We start from the raw sequence: 26,562 nt of genomic DNA on the forward strand, positions 1-26,562 counted from the left end.
TGTTTCAAAGATCAATCAAGATTGAAACAATCGCCCACCATTGCTCCTCATCCACACAACCCTTTCTCTTTTTGATCTCTTTTTGAAGGCTGCTCCTGAATATGAATCCACCACATTATAAGGTAGTGTTCTGCAAATTCAACTGCTATTGACATTCATGCCATAGTTAAAATGATTAAATCCCAGCCACAAGGGAAGAACAGGACATGGATCTAGATATCACTCAGTGGAAGTGCAGACTGCAGATCCCATTTCAGTCTAATACCTGAACCATCCTTTTCATTCACAATAAAATGACCTTGCCAACAAACTCAATACACATCTATAATTTATCGATATACAAAGTATTCCGTGAATTAATCTGATAGGTAAGTACGTTATTATTTTTTTAAATACGGAGCTCTAATCACAAACATTTTGTCCACACCACATACTTGTTTAGGGAAGTTATTTAATACTTCAACAATATGTACAAAGTCTAACATGAAAATATTGGGTAATGTAACTTACAACAAACTCTATTTACAATTCAATTTTTACAAAATGTCTTTACAAGAGGTTCATTATCTCAAAGACAACCGAGATACACTAAATGGACCAAAAATGTGATACAGTAATAAATATTGATCTAAAAGTGACTGTAATGAGGATCATGATTTCTACAGCCAGTTCAGTAATAGACAATCCAGTACAGGTATTTCCACACTACATATCATTCCAATATTAAAAAGTAAATAATTTGTACATATAGACTTTGTTAATTATTCTGTAAACTGTATCATGTTAATATATTCAGCAGAGGTAACATAGACATAAGATTCATGCCTATATGGAACACTGACAGGTCTACCATGCAACCATATTTTGTCAACATCTGATAAGATTCATTTACATTATAATTTAATAACTTTATTACATGCAATAGATTAATTAACTGACATTATTATCATTCCCAGTTAAAATATTCAGCTTCTAGTCACATTTTCCTAACTCTGTCAATCACGGGAAATATGTAAAATGTTGCATATATCTGGATCAGCACATTCAACAAAACAGGTTAATAAATAGCACAATTTCAAAGCCATCCTCTGAAGGTACATTACAGTGATGATAACATTGAAGCATACAATTTTTATGGCACTGGTTTGATCACCTAATTTTAAAGGAGCATCTGGAGGGAGACAGTCTTCTGCCTTCAGTTTCTATTGGGAAGGGGACATGAACCTTATTTTTATTCTTGTCACATCAACAGTCCTTAAGTATCTTCTGTAATGTTATTAGAATTGCTTCAGTGTTTTACTGATACTGGTTTTTGCTGCTGATGATGTTTCAGTCTGGAGCCTGAAATAAAACAGATGAGAGACTGGCATGAAGGAATAAAACACCATACAGAAATAGTACCAAAGTCACATGCTTTTACCATTGATATGTATTAACTTCAATATGTGAAGATGAGAGAAATAAAATTGCCAGGTGACAATGAATTGACATGCTAATTAATTTACATGTAAATATTAAATTCTTTAAGATAAATTCTGACAAATTCATCATCTGTAATTATTACCTCATGCATTCAAAGTATTGACAATCTATGACATTATTCTCGATAACAGGATAGTGGAGACACTGAAGCTTACTGTATAAGAGGGATGAAGATAAACTAGGTGTCTGGAATGTTTTGACAGTAGCTGGTCCCTCTCCAGCTGTAGTCAGTAGTTGTACCTCCAACCTATAACATGTTGATGGCCTCAGATTGAGGACAATGAGCGAGTGATGGTCCTGAACAAAAGAAGCACAATGTTTCAGCATTCTTTTCCGAAATGTTGAATCTAATTGGCTTTACAGAATACACAGTATTCCCTACTGTGGTTAAACAAAATATAACTTCCTTCAGATTATGGAACACCAAAATAAATGCATTAATTAGTAACATGGAGTTCATTATGAGAACCAAGAAAGTAGCCTTTGACTATCAGACCAGTTTGGTATATTTTAAGAGAAAATATGCAAATATATTAAAAGAAAATAGTTCTATTGCTTTACCTATATTTATGCAATTTAATTCATGTGATCTATTACACCACTATCTTTCATGCTCATTTTATTGTGAATTTTTGCAGCACTTAAAATCAAAGGTACAGAACAGATTATGCAGTTTATTTTGCTTGATGGACTTTTTATATCACAGTTGTTTCCATGTGATCCATGAATTATTGTGCAAGATTAGTAAAGGGCTATTATAATCAAAATCAATTGGGGAAAATCCTCATTAACGTTCCTACTCATTGAGTGCTGCACTTGAATGCCCCAGGCTCTTCAGTTCAACACAAACGTTCACTGCTGTGAACATGCTCAGCGTTCAGATAAGAGTTTTACCTTTTCTTTCAAATCAACCTGTTCAGAGATGTTCACCTCTGGAGCAGGTGGGACTTGAACATGGACCTCCTAGTCTAGGGGTAGAGACCCTACTGATCTGCCACAAGATGGTCTTATATGGGTGAAAGAAGACCCACTCTGCATTAACTTTGATCATAGAGAAGCTGATGGCCAGTATGTCCCTGATGTTCTGGTCAGGTAAGGCCTTAAGGAGCATTCAAAACAGGAAAAGGTGCCAATAAACTGTTTGAGACTACAGTTGAATAACAGCAACAGACTTACTGGTGGCAATATTTGTGACTGGGATATAATGCTGTTCGGTAGGCTGTTTTGTCGGCTTTCCGTGGTCACCTCAGCCCAGGTAACTTGAAATCCTGTTATCGGATGATGAAGCTGTGCTTTAGATACTCTCCAGTGGAAGTGTCCTGTAATGTTCCCTGCATGAATGATGAATGATGCTGACAGATTTTCAGGTTTCACCAACACTTTGGGAATAGTTGTCACTGTAAAAGAGGAAAACAGTTCACACAACTGCCTGATTTTTAAACTTAGTTATCTATCTGCCTGCCTCACCAGCAATTAAAATATCCGATGGGAGATAACTTTTTGCAAATTCTGCTAAATCCTAGTTGAACTTCCTCATTCTTCAGGCAAAGCACAAAATTTTAATATTTGTTTTTGAGCTTAAAGAACACAATCTTTTATCTTGAGAATGACAAAGCTTTTCACCGTGCCTTTCTACATGTGACAATAAATTCAATTCAATTCAATTCAATTCAATGTTTTGTGCTTAAAACTATCAACATATACATCAAGGACATTATACAAAAAAGTGCAGGTATCTCAACAATCTAGACTATATAAGCTCTAGATGTTTGCAGAAATTGCTTCTGGAAGACTGTAGTGGAACCAAACATCCAAAAAACTGGTTTGTGGGAGCTGTTCTGCTATTTAATCCTATCCACAAGTACGTTTGGCAGCTATCCATGTGTGACTGCTCAGGCCATTTTTAGAACAAGTTTTCCAATTGTATTTGGATGTTTTTTCCAAGATTATTTTCATCAGAAAATATATGAAAATGGGATTGATTTGTACGGCTCCTGCGGCTGCAAATTAATCTGGGCTTAAATTTAAGAGTCATCCATAAAGTCAGAGGAACAGCCAACCGTACAGGCCAATCGCAAAATCTAATCATATAAATGGTAATGGCATAGGGTGACAAGGAAGAAGCATGAAGAGTGTTTGGTGGGGACAGGGAATGAGTGGGTGAGGGTTAGAGGGATGTCTTTGGTGTAATTCTCTGACTAATTAAACCACAGCTTAATGCTGGAGTGAGCAACAACCCCAGCACCCAACCCAATCTGCAGCAGGTAGCCTCCACTCTCCTTTTGGGTTTCACTTAGACAGCCTTCCCAAGGAAAGCTGCTCACCAGTTTCTCAGGTTTGGGGCCAGGAAATATCCTTTCTCTGCACTTTGGACTTGGGAATGAAAATCAGGCACTTCCAATCAGCGGAGTCCAATTCAGGAGACACGCGTTCAGAAGAATTATACGATACAGAGCAGATTTAACAGAACGGTACCAAGGTGAGTTAACCTCAGTTATAGGAAAGGTTGACGAAGCTTAGATTGTTCTGCTTGAAACAGAGGATGTTCTGAAGAAGATCTGATGAAGAGACAGAGCAGCCTCAAAATGTTAAATCTCCACAGATGCTGCCAGACCTGCTGAGGTTCTCCAGTATTTCTCTTTTTAATTTGAGATTTCTCGCATCCACAGCAGTTTATTCGAATACATATTTCATATTAGTTGCAAAATATATTGTGCTTTTGTTATAGGAATTACAAACATAGAGAGATGCCCAATAACCAAACTGTCACAAATGAGTTGAAGGTAGGTTCAATTGCAATCAGGTTTGGACAGAAAATGTTCATCACCTCCATTAATTCCAGCACATAGTGGGGAGGTTCAACAGCACCAGAGACTGTAGGTGAAACTGACCCTTTTTCATTTGAGGTGTTTTGTAGCGTGAGATTCACAATGTCTGATCCATCATGCCTCAAAGCGACATGTCTCACATAATTTTCTGCTCCTCACCTCTGTAATTGTGCAACAAGGCTCTTTGTCATCCTTCCAAGGGAATCACACAGCAGGAGAAGTGAACATATATGGGATTGCTGGGCTCTGTTCAGCTCCAAAACACTTCTGATGCTGTCGTAGTGTGGTTCTCGACCTTAATCACTGAGGACATGGCCCAGAAAGCTAAGGTGCAGCCTGCTTGATGGACAGGGACATGGAGTTGCTGGTGACAGTGTGGTGGAGAGGATTGTCATCCTTTCTCCATTTGACTGTCAGAGGAGGCCATGCTATCAGACTCAGCAAGCCTGGACCCAGATAGCAACTTGGGTCAGTCTCTGTCCTGGGTGAAGAGAGATTCTCAGCTGTTTGAGAAGAAGATCAAGTAAGAAGGAACTTCGCTGCTCGACAAGACTAAGTATCACTGCTATATCACATTCAAAGAACCACCACTCTAACTCTGCCAATGCACACTCACACATTTCACCAAGGCTTATTATTAAAACTCTCAACATGCACATCCAGCCAAAGACTTTCACTCACTTCATCATTCTCCCTGCCCTCAGCATGTCCTACCCCCTCACTTAGGTAAAAACAATTACTGCAGATGCTGGAAACCAGATTCTGGAGTAGAGTGGTGCTGGAAAAGCACAGCAGTTCAGGCAGCATCCGAGGAGCAGGAAAATCTGATGTTTCGGGCAAAAGCCCTTCATCTACCCCCTCACTTGCTCTGATTAGGAACGGCCCCAATATCCATGAATCCTATCAAATGACTCAGTATTCACTTGCCCCAGTGGAGAATTACTGAGAAGGGGAACTCAGAAAACTGAGGAATTCAGACTGACAGCATTTTGGCAAATAGCAGGCTTCTCGCCTCTTCACACTGTTGAGTTGGCATTCATTTATTTGTTATGCTATTTTGTTTTGAAACATGAAGGTAGATAAAATAGAAACATCAATGGAAGAATATCATTCTATCATGTGGCTTTACTTACTCCCCTCACCAGGACAGCTGCTGTGCTTGTGACCTTTGCCTCGAGAAGAGGAGCATGATGGGGTTGTGAAGATCACGGCCTCTGCTTTTCCTTGACCCTTGGCTGTTATTGCCTGGACTGTAACCTTATATTTGCAAGAGAAATATAGTCCTGGGAGAATTATGTAATTATCCTGTGTAGAAAATAAAATATTTTTTCTACTTATTGGGTTGATCTTGTAGTTAGTCCTCTGGAATGGATTAAATCATGAAGCAGATTAATATTTCAATGATGATTTTGCAACTGTTATACTTTATGAGAGAAAGATAGATCTGACATTATACTTTTCATATTTGCAACTGCAGGCAAATACCACATAGCATTAGGAGACCTGTTTAATATATTGCATTTGTAATTACTTTCAACATTCATGTCTTCTGATTTTTTGTTTGATTGTCACTTGTGCACTACTGCAATATTTATTAGTTTAGAGTAAATAAGTCTCCTTTTCAGGAACCGTCAGGCTTTTACTTCTGTGCTATTTTGCCATGTTTAAAATGGGATGGATAATAAAATTAGAACCGCCACTGTGATCGGGGCTCTACCACAGCCATCTGTCTCCTGTCGCTGGGACAATTTTGGATCCATCTTGCCCTGGATCCCGTGTGCTTTTGCATTCTTTGTCTGCTTCCCCTGTGGGACTTTGTCAGGGACCTTCCTGGTGTCCATGTAAACTACATCAGGTGCTCTATCATCATCTACACGGTGGGTCACCTCCTCAAAACGTTCCAGCAGGTTTGTTGGTCATGGCCTCCCTCTGACAAGGCCATACTCACTGTCCCTGATTGGACATTACCTGTCTAAGTGGATGTTGGCTCTCTCCAGTGGTTTTCCTATTGCTAATGTGGGACTCGCTGGTTTATGGTTCCGTGGACTCTCTTTACTGCGCTTCTTTAATTTTCTAATCTTATTTTCCTCAGAATTTTTTTATTACGAATCTGTAACAAGGTGAATTTGTATCTAAAATGGCACCATAATGTGGTGATTTGTAAACTTTTCATAGGACTCATTCGAGTACGTGTGACAATAGAGCTAACTCACTTCCATTCAATTCAACCCCAATGCCTATTTTTAATGTAGGCCAGATTTTATGGAGCACCATGGTCCTCATGCCGCCCACTTGACATTAAGGTGATCAGCTACGTCATGCTCAATGCCCCTCCATAAATTCAGACAGATCAGGATAGGTGCAGGAATCCCCCTTCATCTGAAACCCCACTTATGGAGGAGGGTAAAATCCACCTCAGGCCAATTAGTGTCGGGCAGATTGGAGCCTACAGTGACTTGGAAAGGAAAGCAGCATGGTTGGGTTACTGAAATATAATTCACATTTCAAAATAATACATGTTTAAAAAGCATCATGTATTCAGCAAACATCAATCACAGGACCCCTTGATCATTCTGTGGGGTGTTCAAGGGCGACACGGTGGCTCAGTGGTTAACACTGCTATCTGACAGCACCAGGAACCTGGGTTTGATTCCTGTGTGGAGTTTGCACATTCTCCCTGTGTCTGCACAGGTCTCCTCTGGTGCTCCAGTTTCCTCCTGCAGTCCAAGATGTTAGGTGGATTGGTCATGCTAAATTGCCCACAGTGTGTAGGGATATGCAGACTAAGTGGATTAGCCACAGGAAATAAAGGATTACAGAGATGGGGTGGGTTAGGGTGTGATGCTCTTCGCAGGGTTGGTGTGGACTCAATGGGCCTAATGGCCTGCTTCCACACTGTAGAGATTCTATGATTCAATGTAACTGAGTTCAGCATCAGCAGAGCCACTACAATAGATCTGTGCCTTGGCTAGGCAGGATAAAAAAAAATCTCCTCGAGGATTCCCATTCCAGATTATGTCCAACAATTCCTGATAGCTGTGCATTTCTGTGATACTGTTTAAAAACTGGTTTGATGAACAAAATGATACATGTCATCGTTTTACTGTACTTTCTGCAATGGCCATACTGAACTGTTTTGTATTGTACTGAAAAATAATTTATGAATAAAGTATATTTTTGCAAAGAAATGTGTGTTTATCAGGTAGGGAAAGACTTTCTGGGATGGCGTGATACTTCCCAAAGCCAAATTTGATATTTTCTGTCGAAATGTACATAATAAGTAATGATATGGGGATGAACTTTCTGAGAATTCTAGTTGACTGTCAAGACATATAACAAGTGTGAAGTAGAGAGAATTGCAGGAAGGTTATACAAATGAACAGAACTTCAACTCTCATGATTGAAGTTCATACTATAGAAGCTCATTAAAGTCATGCGCTCATGATCAATTAACATAGGAAAGAAAGATGAGGTGTTGGAACCTACATGAGAGATGGCTTTTCTGGAAACTGTAGTCTGATTGTGCGTACAGGACTCCGGCATCCACTGAACAAGGTATCGCTCTACAACATTACGTGGATCTGGAAACAAAGCAACTCACATGTTACCATCCAATAAACATTCTAGACCAAATTGGAAGACATTATCAATCCTCTGTTGTGACAAAATAATCAGATTTGACAAACAAAATGTTCAGGGAAATATTTGGTCTGAAGAAAGATAATGCCAAGTACTTTGATTCTTTTTGGAATGAGGAAATGTTGACAAGAATTGAAAACAGATCTGTTGTTCTGATTCAAGGTGGGATCCAATTCAACCTTCCATGTGAGTCAGTGCTATCCTTGAGGTCTCGAGGAGAAGTATACCTTTCCAACTTCAGATCTTGCTTCAGTGAAAATTCTCAACAAATGGAAATGAACAGTTAAAGTCAGCAACTGAGATTTAGGCTGCGTAGATCTGACCAAAACATATCCTGGAAATTGGAATTCCGTTTTTTTACATTTGGCTAAATAAGCACGATGATCCTCTGCAACTTCACATGTGGTGGTGATTTGGGCTCATTAGCAGCATGAGAAGAGTCAGGGTGAACTAACATGATTAACTTTGTTATATACAGAGATCAAATTAGAATCTCTCCACCCAAGTGACAAGTATTATATACATTTGATTACCTGTGTTAAGCATTTGTTGCATGTGTACTCTCTCCCCACCAGAGGTTTTTTTAATATTGACAGTGAAATGGACAAATCTCTGCTCCTGAACCAAACAGCTCGAGGTGTGAGGTAGTCATCTGTTCTCGGCTGCTTTGCTCTGACCACATTGAACCACACTAAAATTGCACACAACATATGAATGCAACCTCACATAATCTCAGAAAATACATTTGCTGGGAAAATCCTCTTTATTGACTCAACAAGACCTGTTGGGCGTGTAGAGTTAACATTTTGCAAAACACAAAGAAAACCAAGTGTACAATGGCCCAATTGTTTCTCAACTGTGTGTTTGGCTGGCCCACAAATAAAAAGCTGTCAGCGTCAGTGGTTGGTTAAAACTTGAAGCTTGATTAAAATGCTATGAGCACGTCATGTAGCTAAAGCCAATTCCACAAAATACACAAGCATTTCTCAGTTAAATTTTGCTATTCCCCTGCCTCAAATAATAGGGTAAACATGTTGTGTTTGTTACTAAGTCATACATTTGGAAAGCTTTGTGGTTTGACAGTCAAGTTGCATGCAGTCATGACTTTATATTCTCTGGGTAGCATTCTCATTGTTGACCTTCATCAATAGAAATATATGAGTGTAGATGAGAACAGACTCCCAGATTCACAGTTTTACAGTTTCAGGCTGAAGAACATCAAAATAAACCAATAGAATTAAAACATCTCTACTTGATATCACAAATCATTTGCCTCCATTTTTAAAGCTAACCCGAACAACAAAATTCAAAATGCTAACCTACATTAATCAATGGTTCAGCATTTGATTGAACACCAAAAGCTTGTTTGTAGTTTTACGATCAAAGCAACTCTTTGATAACAGTAGCTCTCTGCTGGCAGTGATTGTTGAAAACAATTTGGAAGCTTCATGAAATACAAAATGACTGAGAAAGCAATAAAATGTAATATTGATCAGACACTCCTGCAAGTGGGACTTCCTGATAAGTCTAATTTGTCATATAGCTTGCTTCATTGGCATAAATGGCCAGCATGAGACTTTTGGGCATACAGAAGCAGATCCCTGGGACTTTACAGATTACAGACATTACTCTACTGGTAAGTGCAAAAGGCATGAGCCAAATTAGCACCCCTAAAATAGACAAAGCACAATTAGACACCCATTTTAGAAATTCAATAGCAGAGGTCAATTATTTCATCAATTCAAGTTAATGAGAGATAAATAAAATGAAACTGTAATGGGCAACACTACATAGAATGTAATTTATTCTGTGTCCTACCAAACATTATGGTGCCCTGTCAAGCAAAGTTCAGTGCCTCAGCAGTAATCTCGAAAATCTAACCTAATGTATTGATTAAATATCAAACTCATTGATACTATACACAGAATATATCAGATCTACAATCTTTAAACAGAAGTTCAACATCACATATCTCAACATTATTATATACCATTTAAAAGACACTAAACTACCTCATCATTAAACTGCCATGAGCATGAAAATTGTCACGAAGTAATAGATGAACACTGAACATTGTGCACAGGATCCTAGTGACAAACTAGTGGGCGTTTTTTTTTGTTTTAGGAGCACTAAAAGGACTTTGACAACCAATTCAAAATCCTATAATCCGTCTGGTAAGAGGCACCATTTGTGGTGGCAGATAATGAGAGCAGTGGCCATGCATCGAAGATAAACTAGAAACATCAGTACAATAATGTACTGCAACAAATCTCTATAATTGTTGGGAAGATTGAGCACCCTTCTTCTACAGTCTGATCAGTTACTGCATAAGTAGGATGTCTGGATAATTACTTTCCTAACTCTTGTTATGACAGGTGGCCATTTATGTGACCTGTGTGAATATAACTGTTTATTGGAAAGTATGAGACACTCCTGATTCTAATTGTGACTGAATACTGGAGAATTAAAATGACATCTGTCACACTAGGTGAACATTAATGTTATATAGTCAACTACTGGATTGACAAACTGCATGAAATCAGATATTGGGTGTATTTATACTGGTCAGTCTCTAGAATGGTAAGAAACTCAAAGGTGCTATTGTTTAAAGTCCTGCAACCTGGGATTGACTCATCCCTGAAGACTCCAATATATTATCATTTCATATACAGTAGTTATTTTTATACTTCCTTTTCACTCAAGTGCCAATACCATTCTGCCCCAAGCCACTTTCAGGAAGGCCAGGTCAGGGGTGGGACAGCCACTTGCCAGCACTCAGGTGGATAGCCAGTTGAGGAACCTAATTAAGTTACTTCCTTAATTAAGGAACTTTATTCCTAATTAAGGAACTTATTAAATCTTCTCTCCCATAATGAAGGAAGTTTCTAGTCAGTCGGTGAGTTTCACACAACAGCTGAAACATGACCTGTTAGACATATTTGGGGAGGGGGGAATCCTGCATTTTATCCTGCTCAGCACCCCACCTTTCACATCCATCATGGCAGATAGACTACAGCTACAATTGCTAACCATTCAAAGGAAGGACTGTGAACTTATATAAACCTATTAAATGTTTCGCTGATCTGCAAAGGATGCCTCCATTGTGAGGTATTACCTCTCTCTTCACTCTACTCTCTGCTGTCTTGACCAGCTAACACCTCAACCCATGGAGTGTAGCTACTAGAAAGTTTCCTACTGACCCTCCAATTTTGACACCTCACCTTAATTGGATGCAATATCAGTCATTAATTTGTCAATTCAATCAAAAATCAATCCCAACATGGTATGGTGTGGGAATTGCTTTTGACCCCAACTTTGGGATCCTGACACAAAAAGAGAAGTCCTGCTGAAAGACTCTACACTCAAAGTTGCCATCTTTCCATTCCCCAGTAAACTATCTTTTTCTCTAGTGCTCACTGTCAGCAATGACATGGTTACGTGGTTGATCAAGAGATTAAGCTAACAGGGTTAGCAAAGATTTTTTAACATCTTCTTGGGCACAAAAGACTAATCAAGTCTTATTTGGCTGAAATTTACAAGTATTTGTAGAAAATATAGACCAGTTGTAGTATTTTCTCAGAATTTATCTGCTAACCTCAAAAATGTACTGATAAATACCACAACAACTACTAACTAACTCAGACACACAAAGATTTATACCTGAACCTTTCACTATTTCAATGCCTCTATCAATAGTGAGGAAAAAGATGATTTTAGTCATTATCATGAGAATCAAAATATCATTAAAAAATTCTTGAAAGCTGTCTGCTTTTTTTTAAGATGTGGACAAATTCGTGAGATGGATACACAGCTGTAGGTGAGAGCAAAGAAAGATTTATTATCAGCCTCTAACCATACTGTGGTGTTCAGGTAATGGCTAAAAAAAAATGTTTTTGTGTTTGAAGCTGTTTTAATTCTTTATACTGTCTCTACTATCCATTAATCTCTATGTAGGTGGACAAGGTGATGCTATAACTTTTACTAATGGACATAATGATGAAGTAATAGCAGCAGTTATGATGTGTAGGATATCCAACTCACAATAAAGTGAGTCTATGGGAATTGCAACTTATGTTTCCAATGGGGAAGGTACCCATGTTAATATAATTGTTTTCTTATGCTATCCTTCATGAAATGTGACTGAATCTCTCAGTTAAGGTATAACTGAGCAACCAAGAAGATATTTTAAAAACTTATTCATTGTGATGTGGTTGTCATTGGCTGTTATTTATTAACCATCTCTAATTGCTCAGAGGATCTAGAGTCACATGTAGGTCAGATCAGATAAAGACAGCAGATTTCCTTACATAAAGGATATTAGGGGATGGGCTTCACATCAACTAACAATGGTTACATGGTCACAATCAGGCCAACTCTTTAATTTTACTGATTTCAAATGTGACCACCCATGTGCCTGCATCATTGACCTGGATTGCAAGCCTTCTCCACTGTCTTTCCAGACTTAACAAGAGCTTAACATACAAGTCGAGCTATTCATAACCCAGTGATCATTTGCACCGGCCCTCTGGATGCCTGCTTATACTATATAAGGAAATGTATGGATCCACTTGGCTGGAATTTTCATCCCAACAGCTCCCACTTCACCATTGTAACTTCACTGGGAAACTCAATCACAACAAGATTAGTAGGTTCCCTGAGTCAACGAAGCCCACAAAACCTGTACTATATTATTTTTATGCAAGTGTCTATGGCAATCTGATTATTCTACATGGCCTTAGATAAATGACACAAAGAATCACCCAAACACTTCTAGTTCCTTGGTGGCACTCAGGTTTACTAAAATTGCCCTCTACATTTATTCTGAAGGTAAGGTGAGAGTGATTGCTCTTGATATCCAAAGCAATGTTTGACTGACTGTGATATCAAGAAGCCCTTGGCAAATTGAAGTCAATAACGATTAGAGAATTCTCCACAGGTTGGAGTAGTACAGAGGAGGATGGTTGTGGATGCTGAAACCAAATTTTTCACTCCACGGATATCACTGCAAGAGTTTCTCCTAGACCTACCCTCCTCAGCTAATTCATCAACTTCCTACCCTCCATCATAAAATCTGAAGTGAAGATATTAGCTGATGATTGCACAGTGCAGAGTCCCATTAGTAACCTCTCAGTGAAGCTCTCTATGCTTGATTGCAATAGCTCCTGGGCAATACTTAGGTTACGGCTGATTGTGGCAAGTAACATTTGCAGCATACGAGTATCAGGCAATGATCTTCTCCAACAAGGGAGAAGCCAATTAGCCCTTGACATTCAACAGCATTACCATCACTGAATCCCTCACTGTCAACATCTTCAGGGTTACATTTGACCGGAAATATTACTGTGATTGTGAGAGTATGTCAGAGCAAGGAATACTACTGACTTGCCGAATTCCGTCCAGGTCAAATGACACTTGTTAGGCATCCATCCACCACGGGTGCTTAGTACAGTGGGGTGTGTCATCTACAAGATGCACAGCAACAACTTGCCAAAGCTCTTTCAATAGCATTTTTCAATTGGAGCCTTTCAAACCCATGCCCTTTATAAGGGCAGCAAATACATGGGAACACCACCCCTCTTCAATTTCCCCTCCAAACCACACACCATCTTGACTTGGAACTTTATCATTATTGCTTCATTGTTGCTAAATCAAAATTCCTGTAAAAGCTGTTTAACAAGGTGGCTCACCAACCTCTTTCCAAGGGGAAAGTGGATGGGCAATAAATGCTGACCTTGCCAGCAATATATCCCACAAATAAATTAAAACAAAAGAATGGCCAGTGGCATTTTTCTAACACTACTTTCTGGAATGGGATTTGGAAATGGAATTTGATTATGGTCTGTATCTGCTACTGTATTATTAGCTAACCAATTCAATGTGCAATCAACTTTCTCCCTTTAAACAGGCCATTAAGGCATTCTGTCTGTGTGGGACACTGCACCAATTACCTTTGGGATGTTAGTTTGCACAGAATCTTGCTACAGCTGTTGGAAATGATGCCAATGAAGTACAGTGCTCCTTCCATTCCAGAAGGGTGCCTTTTCTTTTGTTCATGAGATGTGAAGGTCATGGCCAAGTGTTTGTTGCCCATTCCTAATTGCCCAGATGATAAATATAGTTAACCACCTGCTGTGGGCCTGGAGTCACATGTAGGCCAGACTAGGGCAAGGTGTGAGGGTGGCAGATTTCCTTCCCCAAAGAGCAGTAGTGAAACAAATGGGTTTTTACAACAATTGATAATGGTTAGACAACTGCCATTAGACTAGCTTTTTACACTGGATTCTTTTTGATTGAATTCAAATTCTGCCATCTGCTATAATGGGATTTAAACCCATGTCCCCCACACAGTACCCTGGGGTTCTGGATTACTAATCCAGTGATACTACACAACCCCAGCAACAGGCAGTGAAGATTAGCCTTTTCTGTCATAAAGGTAAATTTCGAGGAACCCTTTTGATGGTGTGTACCAATAAACTGGTTTAACTGCAAAATATTTTTCGTTCACTGTTGTGATGTATTTTTAAATGTGACAAAATAAGGTCTGTCCAATCTCCTTCAATGGAATCTTGGAACTTCACTCACAATGCCTTTGTGCTTTTTTGGTGTTCCAAAGCTCAGGGAAAGCTGAAGCATCTCAGATAAATGGATGGTATTAACAGATAACACAATAATACTCGCCAGTTTCTTCAAGCCACAAAGATATCACTGAGTAGTAAATGAAAGAACCATTCTGCCCTGCCAGCATCTTCAAAGAGCAATCCAAAATGTTTCACAGTGTCCTTCTGTCTCTCCCCCTCTCATCTTCTATTTCAAACATTTATCAACTTTTCATTTGAAAGTTTTGAAGTTCCTTCCCTGAGGAGCAGAATGGCCTTGAGTAATGTCACACAGATTCTGGGAAATTTTAACAATGTATAACTTAAGATATCTTACTGAATCCCTTACAAAATATAGATTTATTTCTAGACAGTGCATATTACGTAATTGAGATATAAAGGAGCAAATAAAGGTTGCAACCTAATTTTGGGAGTTTAAAGGATATTATAAATAATTTCAGTATTAGTCTTAGTTATGATATTACATTCAAGTTGATCATCTTTATCATTCCTAATTAAATCAATCCTATTTTGACCAAGTCCTGATTAAACAGCTACTTTTGTCCCATCTGCTCAGAAAGGCATTTTTCCAGCTTAGAGTGTTGGAAACAAGAGAGTTTGTTACTTAATTTAAATTACTGCCACAATAATGATCTCACAATTAGCATACAGGACAAAGCAATGCAAAGCCACTATGACAATTATGGTATTAATTAAGCATTTTTAAAAACTTTTTATGAAACATGTTTCCTCCTCAATTTCCAATAGGAGTTTCAAAACCTCTCTGGAACGGAATTCTATGGGCTCAGTGTCAAATGAGGTTCCTTTTAATCAATTGAAGAATTAAAATGAACTTAGTTTCATAATAGTTCCTCATAGACCAGTACTACCTCTTCATTTCCCAAGATAACCATTATCATTTAACCACTGTTATCTTTGTTTAGTGCTCTATATAGCTAACTGACTAAATCCACTTTCTAATCAACTTCTCGCCTTTAAGACGTCCTTTGGAATTAACTCCTTCAACGTTCCTTTGGTTACCTGTTTCAATAACTCTTTAGGCGACTTTATAATGCTCCTGTGAAGCAATCTAGGACAGTTTACTGTGTTAAAGGTGCAATATAAATGCAAGGTGGTGTAAATTTGAGTGCTTAGCCTTCCAATGAAGCTTTGCAAATTCATGTCATGTCAGACCTTTACTCCTAGGAGAAAAGGAAGAAAACGTTTATCCTATCACTCTAGCTGGATTCAAACCCTGGTCTTGGGAGGAGGAGGAATCACAGAATTATTACGGTGCAGAAGAAGGCCATTTAACCCATCATGCTGGCACTGCTAAGAATAAGTGTTGTTAACCCAGTATGACATCCACGCTTTTCCATTGAATAGTACAACTGCAATTCACAAAAAGGTGAGCACAGAAATCAATAAAAGACAAGAAACCAGCGCCTTATGAAAAATAAATCATCAACAGATGAAAATACATCTTTAGCTGTAACAAATATTACTGCCAGACATCATCCAGAATTAATATCTGTTCCTACAGTCCTTGTTTTCCTAATGCTTCTCTCCTGTGGATGATAAATTTTACAGTTTCTTTCTTACACTGAAGAAAATGTGATATTGAGTGTCTAGAGTTACTTAAAGTTGGAAGATATGCATCTTAAAGTAATACATACCTTCCATTTTCTTCCAGTAAACTTTAACCTGAAGCTGATTGTCCTGATAGAAAGGGGCCCCAACATCAATGAGACGCATAGTTCTTTTCCCATGAGATGTTGGGAGGGCGTTGACAACACCATGTCTGGATTTTGTTGCTGAAGATGATCCTTTGAAGAAATAATGCCAGCATTAAACTAATTACTGACAAATAGCACATTATGTCTTCAGCAGTTGATGGATTACGCCATCCAAATGTAAGTTCTGTTCAATATTTTAGACAAGTTAAGATGACTTCAATCTCAATGCAGAAGGGGATTTGTGAAAACGGCTGCCTTGGTTCAACCCACTGTTGCTATTAATCTATTAGTAAACTATTTGTATTGCAATGTTTTTTACCAAAAGGCTCAACTATGGCATCAACAGATTAATGCAAGCAAAACAATGACACTGTCTTCAGAACATTAAGAGCCAACACAGATTTTTGTTCTCCCTGAGAAGCTCCAGAGGCAGTATTACTGATCCGTCACACAGGCAGAGTGTTCAATCCCCCTGCACAACTACACCTTGAACTGAATCTGAAATAAAGGCATGCACTTCACACACAGTGAAGTACAGCAGGTGCAGAGATTTGTCAGGTAGGCAAAAGCCATTGTGGCTGCACAAAAAGTTTCCACAAACAGCAGTGAGGTGAATGATCAGTTTGGAATGGTGATTGCCTGAGGGAGGAACAATGCCCAGGATAATGGGAGAACTCATATCTCTTCACTACACTGTGCCTTGGAATATTTAACTGCACCCGAACCAATGAAACAGCTAAACAAAATCTCAGTTTAACATCTCATTCAAGGAGCACAAAGCAGCACTCCTTGTGTTCTACACCAGTGTTGCCGCTTAGGTTGGATACTCGAACCTATAATGAGGTGTGAACTTAGTCTTTCAATTCACTGGCATTGGTCAAGATGAGTCAAAAGATATATGAGTCACAACAAATCAAAGCAGTATTAAATAACTACATTTTGGTGTCACTGTGCATCATTAACAAGCATTATCAGGTTGCAGAAAGTGCAAACGTCAGTTAGTTGTTTACAATCTATGTTCCACTTTGTTTGTATTCAGCAATCACTTAAATCATTTGATCTCAAATTATTGATATCCACACAGCAATATAGATTCATACAGCAAAGAAGAGGCCCTTTAGCCCATCGAGTCTACACCAATATAACTACCACTAAAATTGCGCTAATCCTAATTTCCTGCACTTATCCCATATCCTTGAATGTTATGATATACGAAGTGCTCATCCAAATATTTTTTAAAGGTTGTAAGGTTTCCAGTCTCCACTACCTTCCCAGGTAGTGCATTCCAGATTCACACCGCCTGCTGAGTGAAAACATTTATTTTCCCCAAGTCTCCCCTGAATCTCCTGTCCCTTTCCCTAAAACAATGCCTTTTACAATTGACCCCTCAACCAAGGGGAACAGCTGCTCCCTATTTACCTTGTCCATACCCCTCATAACCTTGTACACTCCAATCATGTCCCCCCTCAGTCTTCTCTGCTTTAAGGAAAATAATCCAAGTCTATCTAGCCCACCTTATAGCTCAATTTCTCCATCCCAGGCAACATCCTGGTGAACCTCCACTGTACCCCTCTAGTGTTATCACATCCTTCCTGTAGTGAGGTGACCAGAACTGCAGGAGGGCTTATTTTTAAGGTGAGGGGAGAAATACTTTGAAAAGACATGAGGGACAACTTTTTTATACAAAGTGTGGTTCATGTGTGGAATGAGCTTTCAGAGAAGTGGTGGATGTGGCTACTGTCACAACATTTAAAACACATTTGGATAAGTAATTGCATAAGAAATGTTTGGAGGGATACAGGCCAAGCGCACGCAAATGGGTCAACATGGACTGTTTGGAGCAAAGAGGCTGTTTCTGTGCAGTATGACTTTATGACTCTATGGTTTAATGCACACAGTACTCCAGCTGTGGCCTGACCAACGCTGTACACAACTCCGTTACCTCCTTGCTTGTATACTCTATGTCACGACTGATGAAAGCAAGTGTCTCATACGCCTTCTTAACTATCCTATTCACGTATTCTGCCGACTTCTGGGATCTATGAATAATTACCCAAAGATCCCTCTGTTCCTCTAAACAACCCAGTGTCCCGCCATTCATTAAGTACTCCCTCATCTTGTTTCTTCTTCCAAAGTGCATCATCTCCCACTTATTATGGTCTGCCCAGCTGACCAGCCCATTTATATCTTCCTGTAACCTACTGCCACCTTCTTTGCTATTAAACACTCTACCAATGTGGTGTCATCTGCAAATTTGCTTAACGTGTCCCCCACATTTTCATCTATATCATTTATAGGTTCTCAGCACTGATCCTTGTGGACACCGACCTCAGGTCACTACCACCACATTTTGTCTCCTATTACTAAACTAGTTTCTGATCCATTTCACAAAGTTTCCCTCCATTCCATGTGCTTTAACCTTCTCAGTCAGTCTCCCATGTGGGACTTTGTCAAAGGCTTTGCTAAAATCCATATAAACTACATCAACTGAACTTTCCTCATTCCACACACTTGATCACATTTTCAAAACATTCTAACCATTTGGTTAGCATGATCTCCCTCTGACAAAGCCATGCTGACTATCCCAAATTTACATATGCCTTTCCAAGTGGCTATTAATTCGCTCCTTCAGAATTTTCTCCAATTGTTTCCTAACCGCTGACATGAGACTCACTGGACTGTAACTTCCTGGATCATCCCTACTAGCCCTTTTGGAAAGTAGACCCACATTAGCCACCTCCCCCCCCCCCCCCCCCCCCCTCCCCCCCAGTCTTCTGGGACTTACCCCGTAGTCAGAGAAGAATTAGAAATTTGGGTCTGAGCCCCTGCAATTTCCTGCCTTGCCTCCCATAGCAGCCTAGGATACAATTCATCTGGACCAGAGGATTTGCCTGTTTTTAAGTCTGACAAAACCTTCAATACCTCCCCAGTTCCTATGTCAAACTGTGTAGTTCCTCACAGTCCCTTTTCCTGAATTCCTTATCTACATTCTCCTTTACTAGACTGAAGACTGAAGAGAAATATTCATTCAGCACTCTCGAAATATCCTGCGGCTTCACACACAGGATGTCCTAATGGGCCCTACTCTTTCCCTGGTTAGCCTTTTCCCTTTAATGTACCTATAAGATATCTTCGGATTCTCCTTAATCCTGTTTGCCAGTATTTTTTCATGCCCCCTTATTGCTCTTCTAATTGCTTTCTTAAGTTCCCTTCTGCACCGCCAGTATTCCTCTCGAGCTGCCGCTGAAATCCTCCCTTTGGACTTGTTAAAAGCCCTACTCTTCTTCTTTATCCGGTCACAAATCGTCAGGACATTCAGGGTTCTCTGAACTTATTGCTCTTACCTTTCCACACTGAAGGGTACATGTTGTACCTGTACTCTCTCCCCAGTTCCTTTTCAAATGCCCCTCATTGTTCCACTATAGACGTACCTGTAAGGAGCTGTTCCTAGTCTACTGTGGCCAGATCCTGCCTCATTTTAATGAAATCCATCTTTTCCCCCAATCCAAAGCCTTCTTTTGCAGGCCATCTGAACACTTGTCTGGCTTCTTTCCCCAGAACCAGATCCACCCTTGTTGGGTGCTATACCTATTCATACAAAATGATTCCCCAGATAAATTTTAAGAAATCCACCCCTCTAAACTCCTAACACGATGACCATCGCAATTTATATTGGGAATGTTGAAATCCCTAATATAATTACCCAATTATTACTCTTACACACTTCTGTGAACTGTCCACATATTTGTTCCTTTATTTCCCTATGACTGTTTGGGGTCCCAACTCCTAGTTAAGTAGCTACCCCTTAGCATTCCTAAATTCTACCCTCAAAGCCTTGTTTGAGGACCCTTCCAAGGTATCATCTCCCTTTATTGTAGTAATTGACTCCTTAATTAATAGTGCTGCACAGCTACCCTTTTTACATGCTCCACTGTCTCACCTAAAAATCCTATATCCCAGAATGCTGAGCTTCCAGTCCAATCCCCTCCTCAATCATGTTTCAGTGATGGCAACAGTATCATACTTCCATATGTCAATCCACACCTTTAACTCATCAGTCTTACCTATTACACTTCTAGCATTAAAGTAAAGACAATCCAGCCTTGCCTTACTCTCTTGACACTCAACATAGCTGAATTCAGTCTGACTTACTTCTTTTGCTATAGCCAGATGTGTCTCCGTTTCATCGATATTATGTGTCCCCTCCCATTACCAGACTAATTTAAACTCCTTCCAACAGCAGTAGCAAACTTACCTGCAAGGATGTTGGAGGCAGTGTGGTTCAGGTGCAGACCATCCCATTTGTACATGTCCCACCTTCCCCAAAGACTATTCCAATGATCCGGGAATCTAAAATCTTGCACCAACTCTTGAGCCACACATCCAGCTGTCCTATTTTCCTATTTCAGAGATTACAAACATTGAGGTCCAGCTTTTTAATCTACGGCCTAGCTCCCTGAATTATTGATGCAAGACCTCACTCCTCACTTTGTCCCTATCATTGTACCGACCTGTGCCACAACATCTAACTCATCACCCTGTCCTTTCAGAATCCCTTGCAGCCTTTCAATGACAAGCCTGACAGTGGCAGCAGGAAGGTAACACCCCATCCTAGAGTTGTGTCTTTGGCCACAGAAATGCCTATCTGCTCCTCTGACTAAAGAATCCCTTATCACTATTCATCTTCCTCCTCCCAGTTCAGTCAAGCCATGTGTGGTGCCAGAAGCCTAGCTCTCTTTGCATCCCTCTGAGGTACAGCACCTTCATCAGCTTCTAAAATGGAATTCTGGTTAATGAGTGGGACCATATATGCCTGTTCTTTCTGGATTGCCTGGTGGTCACCCATTCCCTCCTTTCATTTAGTCCCTTGCTATTGTATATATTACACTGCTCTTTGTAAAACAGACTTTGAGGCATTTGTGTCCTTTTGTGCCTCACAATTATTTTTAAAACAGCCTTTAAATTTTATATGTGGTGTAAGTTGAAATTTTGACTAAATCTGTCTAAAAACATGGATAGTGAATATAAAATGCATCTTTACACAGCATTAAACTGTGCATTTGGCCACTAAGTGAAATTTATGTGCTCGCTCAATGAATTTCAGATTTGTGCTTAACATCACTATCAATCAAGATACAAATAACTCAAATTCGATGTTTAAATTTATCTCTAATCTGTTTCTGAAAAATGGGGCAACTTTGCGTTATGTTACACAGATATTAAATGTTTTCAAAAGCACTACCTAGTGCCTTATAGATTAGCAAGTTGACTCAGAGTAAGTTATTGAACTTAAAGTCAAAGGCTTTTGTAAAATTTGACCATGTTTGAGTACTTTATTTGTTTTAGTTATAGTTACTTTTTGATTGTATTCACTCCTAGAAGTTCTGCTCATTAGCCAGATGAAGTCAATTCTTTGTATTTGACAACTATCACCTTTGTTGTGGGACAAAAAAGTCACTGTCTTGGGTTTAGAATTCTACTCCCTTCTTATGACAAAACGAAGAATACAGCACTTCCCAGTCAGTCAGTAGCCTGTATTGAAAATTACATTACACTTAATGAACTATAATCAGGTTTCTTGCTTGTTTACCTATTTGCTTATATTCTAATAGTAGTATTTAGAAATTGGGATGATAAATTATTACTCTAAAAGTATTCCCAACTTTAAAAGATGCGGAATGTGACAACATATAGGAAATATGGGAAGCCAGTTGGTACAGTGAGATATTGAGAGGACAATTCATTGTTGCTGGAGTCAAAGGTAATTTTGTCTGAAAAATCTGAGTTTTGCTTACTGTCTGATCTCATTTGCAGAAGATTACAAAGTCATTTAATATCTGTTTATCACAATTAAATACATAAGTAAAAGATTTTAACACTCATGTGTTTTAAGACATAAAGGAATGAATATTGAAGGTTTTTGTTTTTGTCAGTCTTTACAATGTTTTTATTCACAAGTTTCCATCTAATCTGGCAGCAAACTGGAGATAATAATGGTAAAATATGTACGGAGGTGCAGAAATCTCACTCTACCTACTCATTTGACTGCAATCCTACTTCTCCCTCAGCCTAATGCAAAGCCTCTCTGTGCCTGTCTACTCAAACCCTGAGGTTCACACCTCTCCCTGTATGCCAGCCCAAAATCACTTCTGCTCCTCTCCTTTGCCAAACTGACTCCCAATTCTGCTGCCTTCCTCATCCCTTGTTGAGGCCAGGACAAACATGAGAGGAATATAGACGAAAGAAGAGACAAAAATGTTTTTAAAAAACTGAAATAATGGGGGATGGCACCAAAAGTGAAGGAAGACAGGACAACAAAATTCCCAGAAGAAATCTAGTGACAAAGATTTGAAGGAAGAGATAAAAAGGGCACTTTTCATTGTGACAGTCATTAAGAGGACAGATGCTGTTCTTCCATCGTCTGTAATATACTCCATCTTCAAGCCATTGACCACCAGAGACTCTCAGAATTGCAGATCCACAGTTCTCTGGGAAATTGGAATTTTGCTGGGAATATTATTGCAATCTTGCATAGTCTCCCAGTCAGTGTGCTAATAATCAGGAATTGGAATTGAGGCAAATGACATAAATTTATTTAAGGAGAAATTCGATAAGTACATGAAGAGAATAGAAGCATATATTGGTTGAGTTACATGAAATAGGGCGACAGCAGGTTCATATGGAGCACAAACATTAGCATAAACCTGTTTGGTTGAATGGGCAGCACAATGCTGTAAATACTATGAGGTATTTTTAACTGCAGGTGCAACATCAAAATGTGGAAAATTACGATTCCAACTCCAAAGTGAATCGAGCCAGTTTTCATGCAGGTGGGTTTGGAAGGTGACCAATTCACTGGCAATGGTGGCCTGGTCACTAGACACATTTAAGGAAGCCACATCCCTCTATATTGACATGCTTTTTAAGCTTGACTAATATTGTGTGGTTTTACTGGGTCTTGAGAATCTCAGTGAATATGAGGAAGGGTATTTTCATCCATAGGCGAGTGTTTTAATAGCACCGTTTGTTAACCAGGAGTGTTTCTTTTATGCCTAACCAGGAAACCTGCAAACACTCTTCACACACTCTTCTGTGCCTGCTCTGTGAACTGGTCCAGCAAACCACTTGCCCACACTATCCACAACCACCATCTCGCTGCTGTCCCCGGTCTGCGATCTCTCCCGACTACATCCTTCTTCTTTCGGCTCTCCCACTCCACTGCTAATCAGCCTGTCTATAAGGTGATGGGGTAATTCCTCCAGCTCCCATCTGAATGTACAGTTCAGTCAAGATGGTGTCCCATGTAATTACATGGACATTATACAAAGTGGAGTAACACATAGAGGTTTCAAGGACTCTGGGCACTGTTGAAAGAAGATATATTTTGTCCAAGTTTTTCATCTTGCACTCATCAAGATAATTTGCAAAAAATACCAAAGTAAAGGAAAAATAACATTTATTTTAAATGAGGAATGAATGCTGACAGTTTGGCAAATTGACTCATGCAAATTGTCCTGATAAGGACCAGTCAAAAAACTTGGACAAGCTGTGCCTTTTTCAGGAATACTCAAATCACTACTACATGATATCTTCCACTATCAAAACAAAAGAGCAATGAACTGATGACATGAATTGCAGTGGATCTGATATGGGGGAAGATAGTTTGATGGATGAGTCATTCACTACTATACAGGGCACTCAATAAGGACAAATTTATTTCACATACTTTGTCGATAGAAACTAAAAATGTACTTTGTGAAATGTTTTATGAGTCAGTACAAAATTACTTTCTCATTTGTTTTGACCCAATCATTTCAGCTGGGATGATGCCTCTGCTAAAATTGTGGAACATGACATAGCTGCATCAAGCTTTCAAACAATGACATCACTGACGTGAATTCCAGGTGTAGGTTCAGCATACTTTTTAAAATTAAGACCTCAGCGCAATGAGCGTCAGACCACAATCCTTGGCTATTTTAGCACAGTTACCACAGCCATAATCAGAAAAGAAAATGATCCCTTACTTGTGTTGGGTACTCGAGGAGTGCCAAAATACAGAGAAACCTTGGCACCTTTTAGTCGCACTTGACCCCAATAGGTTACACCTTGCAGGTCCATTAAATAGCTGCTGTTAGGCTGGAGACCTTCCAGGACCACATGATTTTGAGACTGCAAGGAGTACAAAACACTCTTGATATCATACAGTACATTGTCTGATTACAAACATTCAAACTATGCTTTCAACATTCCAAAACATTCAAATATAGACATTGAAAATAGAACTCCTGTGTTTTATTGAACCACCCTCCAAATATAGCCTTTGTTTGCCAAATAAAATAGCATATAATCATCATAAATTGTTAAGTGGATGCACACAAATATGTTGTGTTGTACTATATTAATGTTTCACTGTGTGGGAAAGGCATTACCACACAAAGCACTTGTGTCTCACGCTATTTCCTTTTTTCCCTCAGTTGCTGACCACACTCACCCCACTTATGGTTTTCCTTCTTTTCTTTTTGGCTGGCACTCCTGACTTTGCATTAACAGTCCAACTCCAGAACACTTTGTAATGGTGCACAGGAATATCAGGCTCTTCCAAAATGTCCCAGATGATCTTGGTGGTAACAGTGCCATCACTATTTGCAGTAAAGTTGCCGACTCTCACATTTGATGGTGCAGGTGGAGCTGAAGGATCTGAAACCACACAGAAAGTAATCAGTGAAAGGTGAAGATTTGACATCCTGGTGTATATAATTGCTAGCTTCTACTAAAACCAGAATGCACTTAGAAAGATGAGTTCAAGTTTGAGTGTTTAACACTTGTTCTGCATCAGGAAGCACAATATTCTAAATGTCTTGGGAAGTATCAAAAATTCTTGAACTGCACACAGATCAAAATTTAATTACAGCCTTAAAGTTTTTACATGTTTTCTCCTTTCTCTATTGCTATTGATTGGTCTCTCACCCAAAACATGAGGATAAATTGCGTTTAAGTGGAGAATTCTATAAACCACACCAAATGTTACAGTCAAATTGTCATTAAATGAGGTGATTTCTAACAAACCTCTCCTGCTGACAAAAATATGTATGGTCCACACCTGAATTTCCAATCAATGCTTTGGCATGCTAGGCTCCTCCTAGAGTGTGAACTGCAAACCCACCCTTCTAATATCTTTTATCCCAGTTTACATTCTATCTGAAGAGCAGAACATGTGTTTAGTCCTCTTTGAGGCTACTTTTGACTTTAAACTTTGAATGCTCCAGGTAGTCCAGGTGAAGGAAAGTATAATCAGTTGGAATGTGAATCTTCACACTGCCTTAAAATTGTACCTTCACATCTTCCATAAAACAGCACCTCTTAATGCATCCTTGTGATATTTGCTACATTAATAGTGCTAGGATAGTATTTGCTAGAGTCTTCCAGTAATCGTCCTGCTGAGGGTTTTGGGGTGAATAGAGAAACTTCTCATTAGAAAGCACAAACATTTCTTCAGGTGCAGCTCTGTTGTCTCTGGTTCTGTGTCAAATAAAACTGTACCATTCAATAACTCCTTGCTGAAGGGGCTCGTCCAGGCCCTGCCTTCCCACTCAACTAAATCTCTAGTCACATACCCCTCAGCTGCAAGGGTCAAGAGGCTATGATGGTAGATATCATGGCTGCTGCCTTGGTGGAAAATCTCATTTGGAAATTGAGGCTGAAATAACATTTTGCAGTTCTGAAGAAAGGTCACCGGACTTGAAACATTAACTTTGATTTCTCTTCACAGATGCTGCCAGATCTACTAAAGTTTTCCAGCTGCTTCTGTTTTTGATTTTGCAGAAGACTTTGCTTCCAATCTCCTTGCATACTAACTGCTACAGATACATGACGATCCCTCACAACCGGACCTCCCAGATTAGGGAGACTGCTTCTGGCTCTGTCTCCAGCACTCCTGTTGCTCGGCAATCAAACAATGGCACCGTATACTTCACCATTTTCCTGGAGGAATTCTGGCAAATTTCAGTGCCCAGATCTTAATAGGTAATAAGGAAGTTAGATACATAAGAGTTTTTACAGTACTGGATTGGGTTTGAGCTCGCACTTAGGAGTCTGAAAACCTGCTTGGTGCAAAGGACTAAAAATTAGGATTAACTTAATTATATTGTGAATTTAACACAAGAAATCAAATGAAGAAAATGCGTAAGATAAATGTCATTCCTTTTCTGGATCGCATTTTTTAAAAGGAGAATAATCTCTTACAATAGGATGTTACTTTTAGACTATCACAAAAACCAGAAG

General features: G+C 39.2%; 1 protein-coding gene across 3 annotated transcripts in view; it reads right to left on the reverse strand.

Annotated features, from left to right (window-relative positions):
• Window positions 1-438: 438 nt before the first annotated feature.
• Window positions 439-26,562, reverse strand: part of LOC140481232 (anosmin-1) — a 214,789-nt gene continuing 188,665 nt past the window's right edge. For 2 of the 3 annotated variants that reach the window (XM_072577103.1, XM_072577101.1), the window contains exons 7-14: window positions 24,773-24,978; window positions 24,306-24,450; window positions 16,222-16,371; window positions 7,797-7,891; window positions 5,444-5,615; window positions 2,659-2,879; window positions 1,638-1,779; window positions 439-1,341 (exon numbers count right to left, since the gene is read on the reverse strand). In XM_072577103.1, coding sequence (XP_072433204.1) covers window positions 1,289-1,341; window positions 1,638-1,779; window positions 2,659-2,879; window positions 5,444-5,615; window positions 7,797-7,891; window positions 16,222-16,371; window positions 24,306-24,450; window positions 24,773-24,978 — 1,184 coding nt within the window. In that variant the 3' untranslated portion in view covers window positions 439-1,288. The remainder of the gene's footprint in view (window positions 1,342-1,637; window positions 1,780-2,658; window positions 2,880-5,443; window positions 5,616-7,796; window positions 7,892-16,221; window positions 16,372-24,305; window positions 24,451-24,772; window positions 24,979-26,562) is intronic. The other variant, XM_072577102.1, reaches the window with a different exon arrangement.

Source organism: Chiloscyllium punctatum, chromosome 9 (assembly GCF_047496795.1).
Source record: "Chiloscyllium punctatum isolate Juve2018m chromosome 9, sChiPun1.3, whole genome shotgun sequence".
In the NCBI taxonomy this organism is placed as follows: Eukaryota; Metazoa; Chordata; class Chondrichthyes; order Orectolobiformes; family Hemiscylliidae; genus Chiloscyllium; species Chiloscyllium punctatum.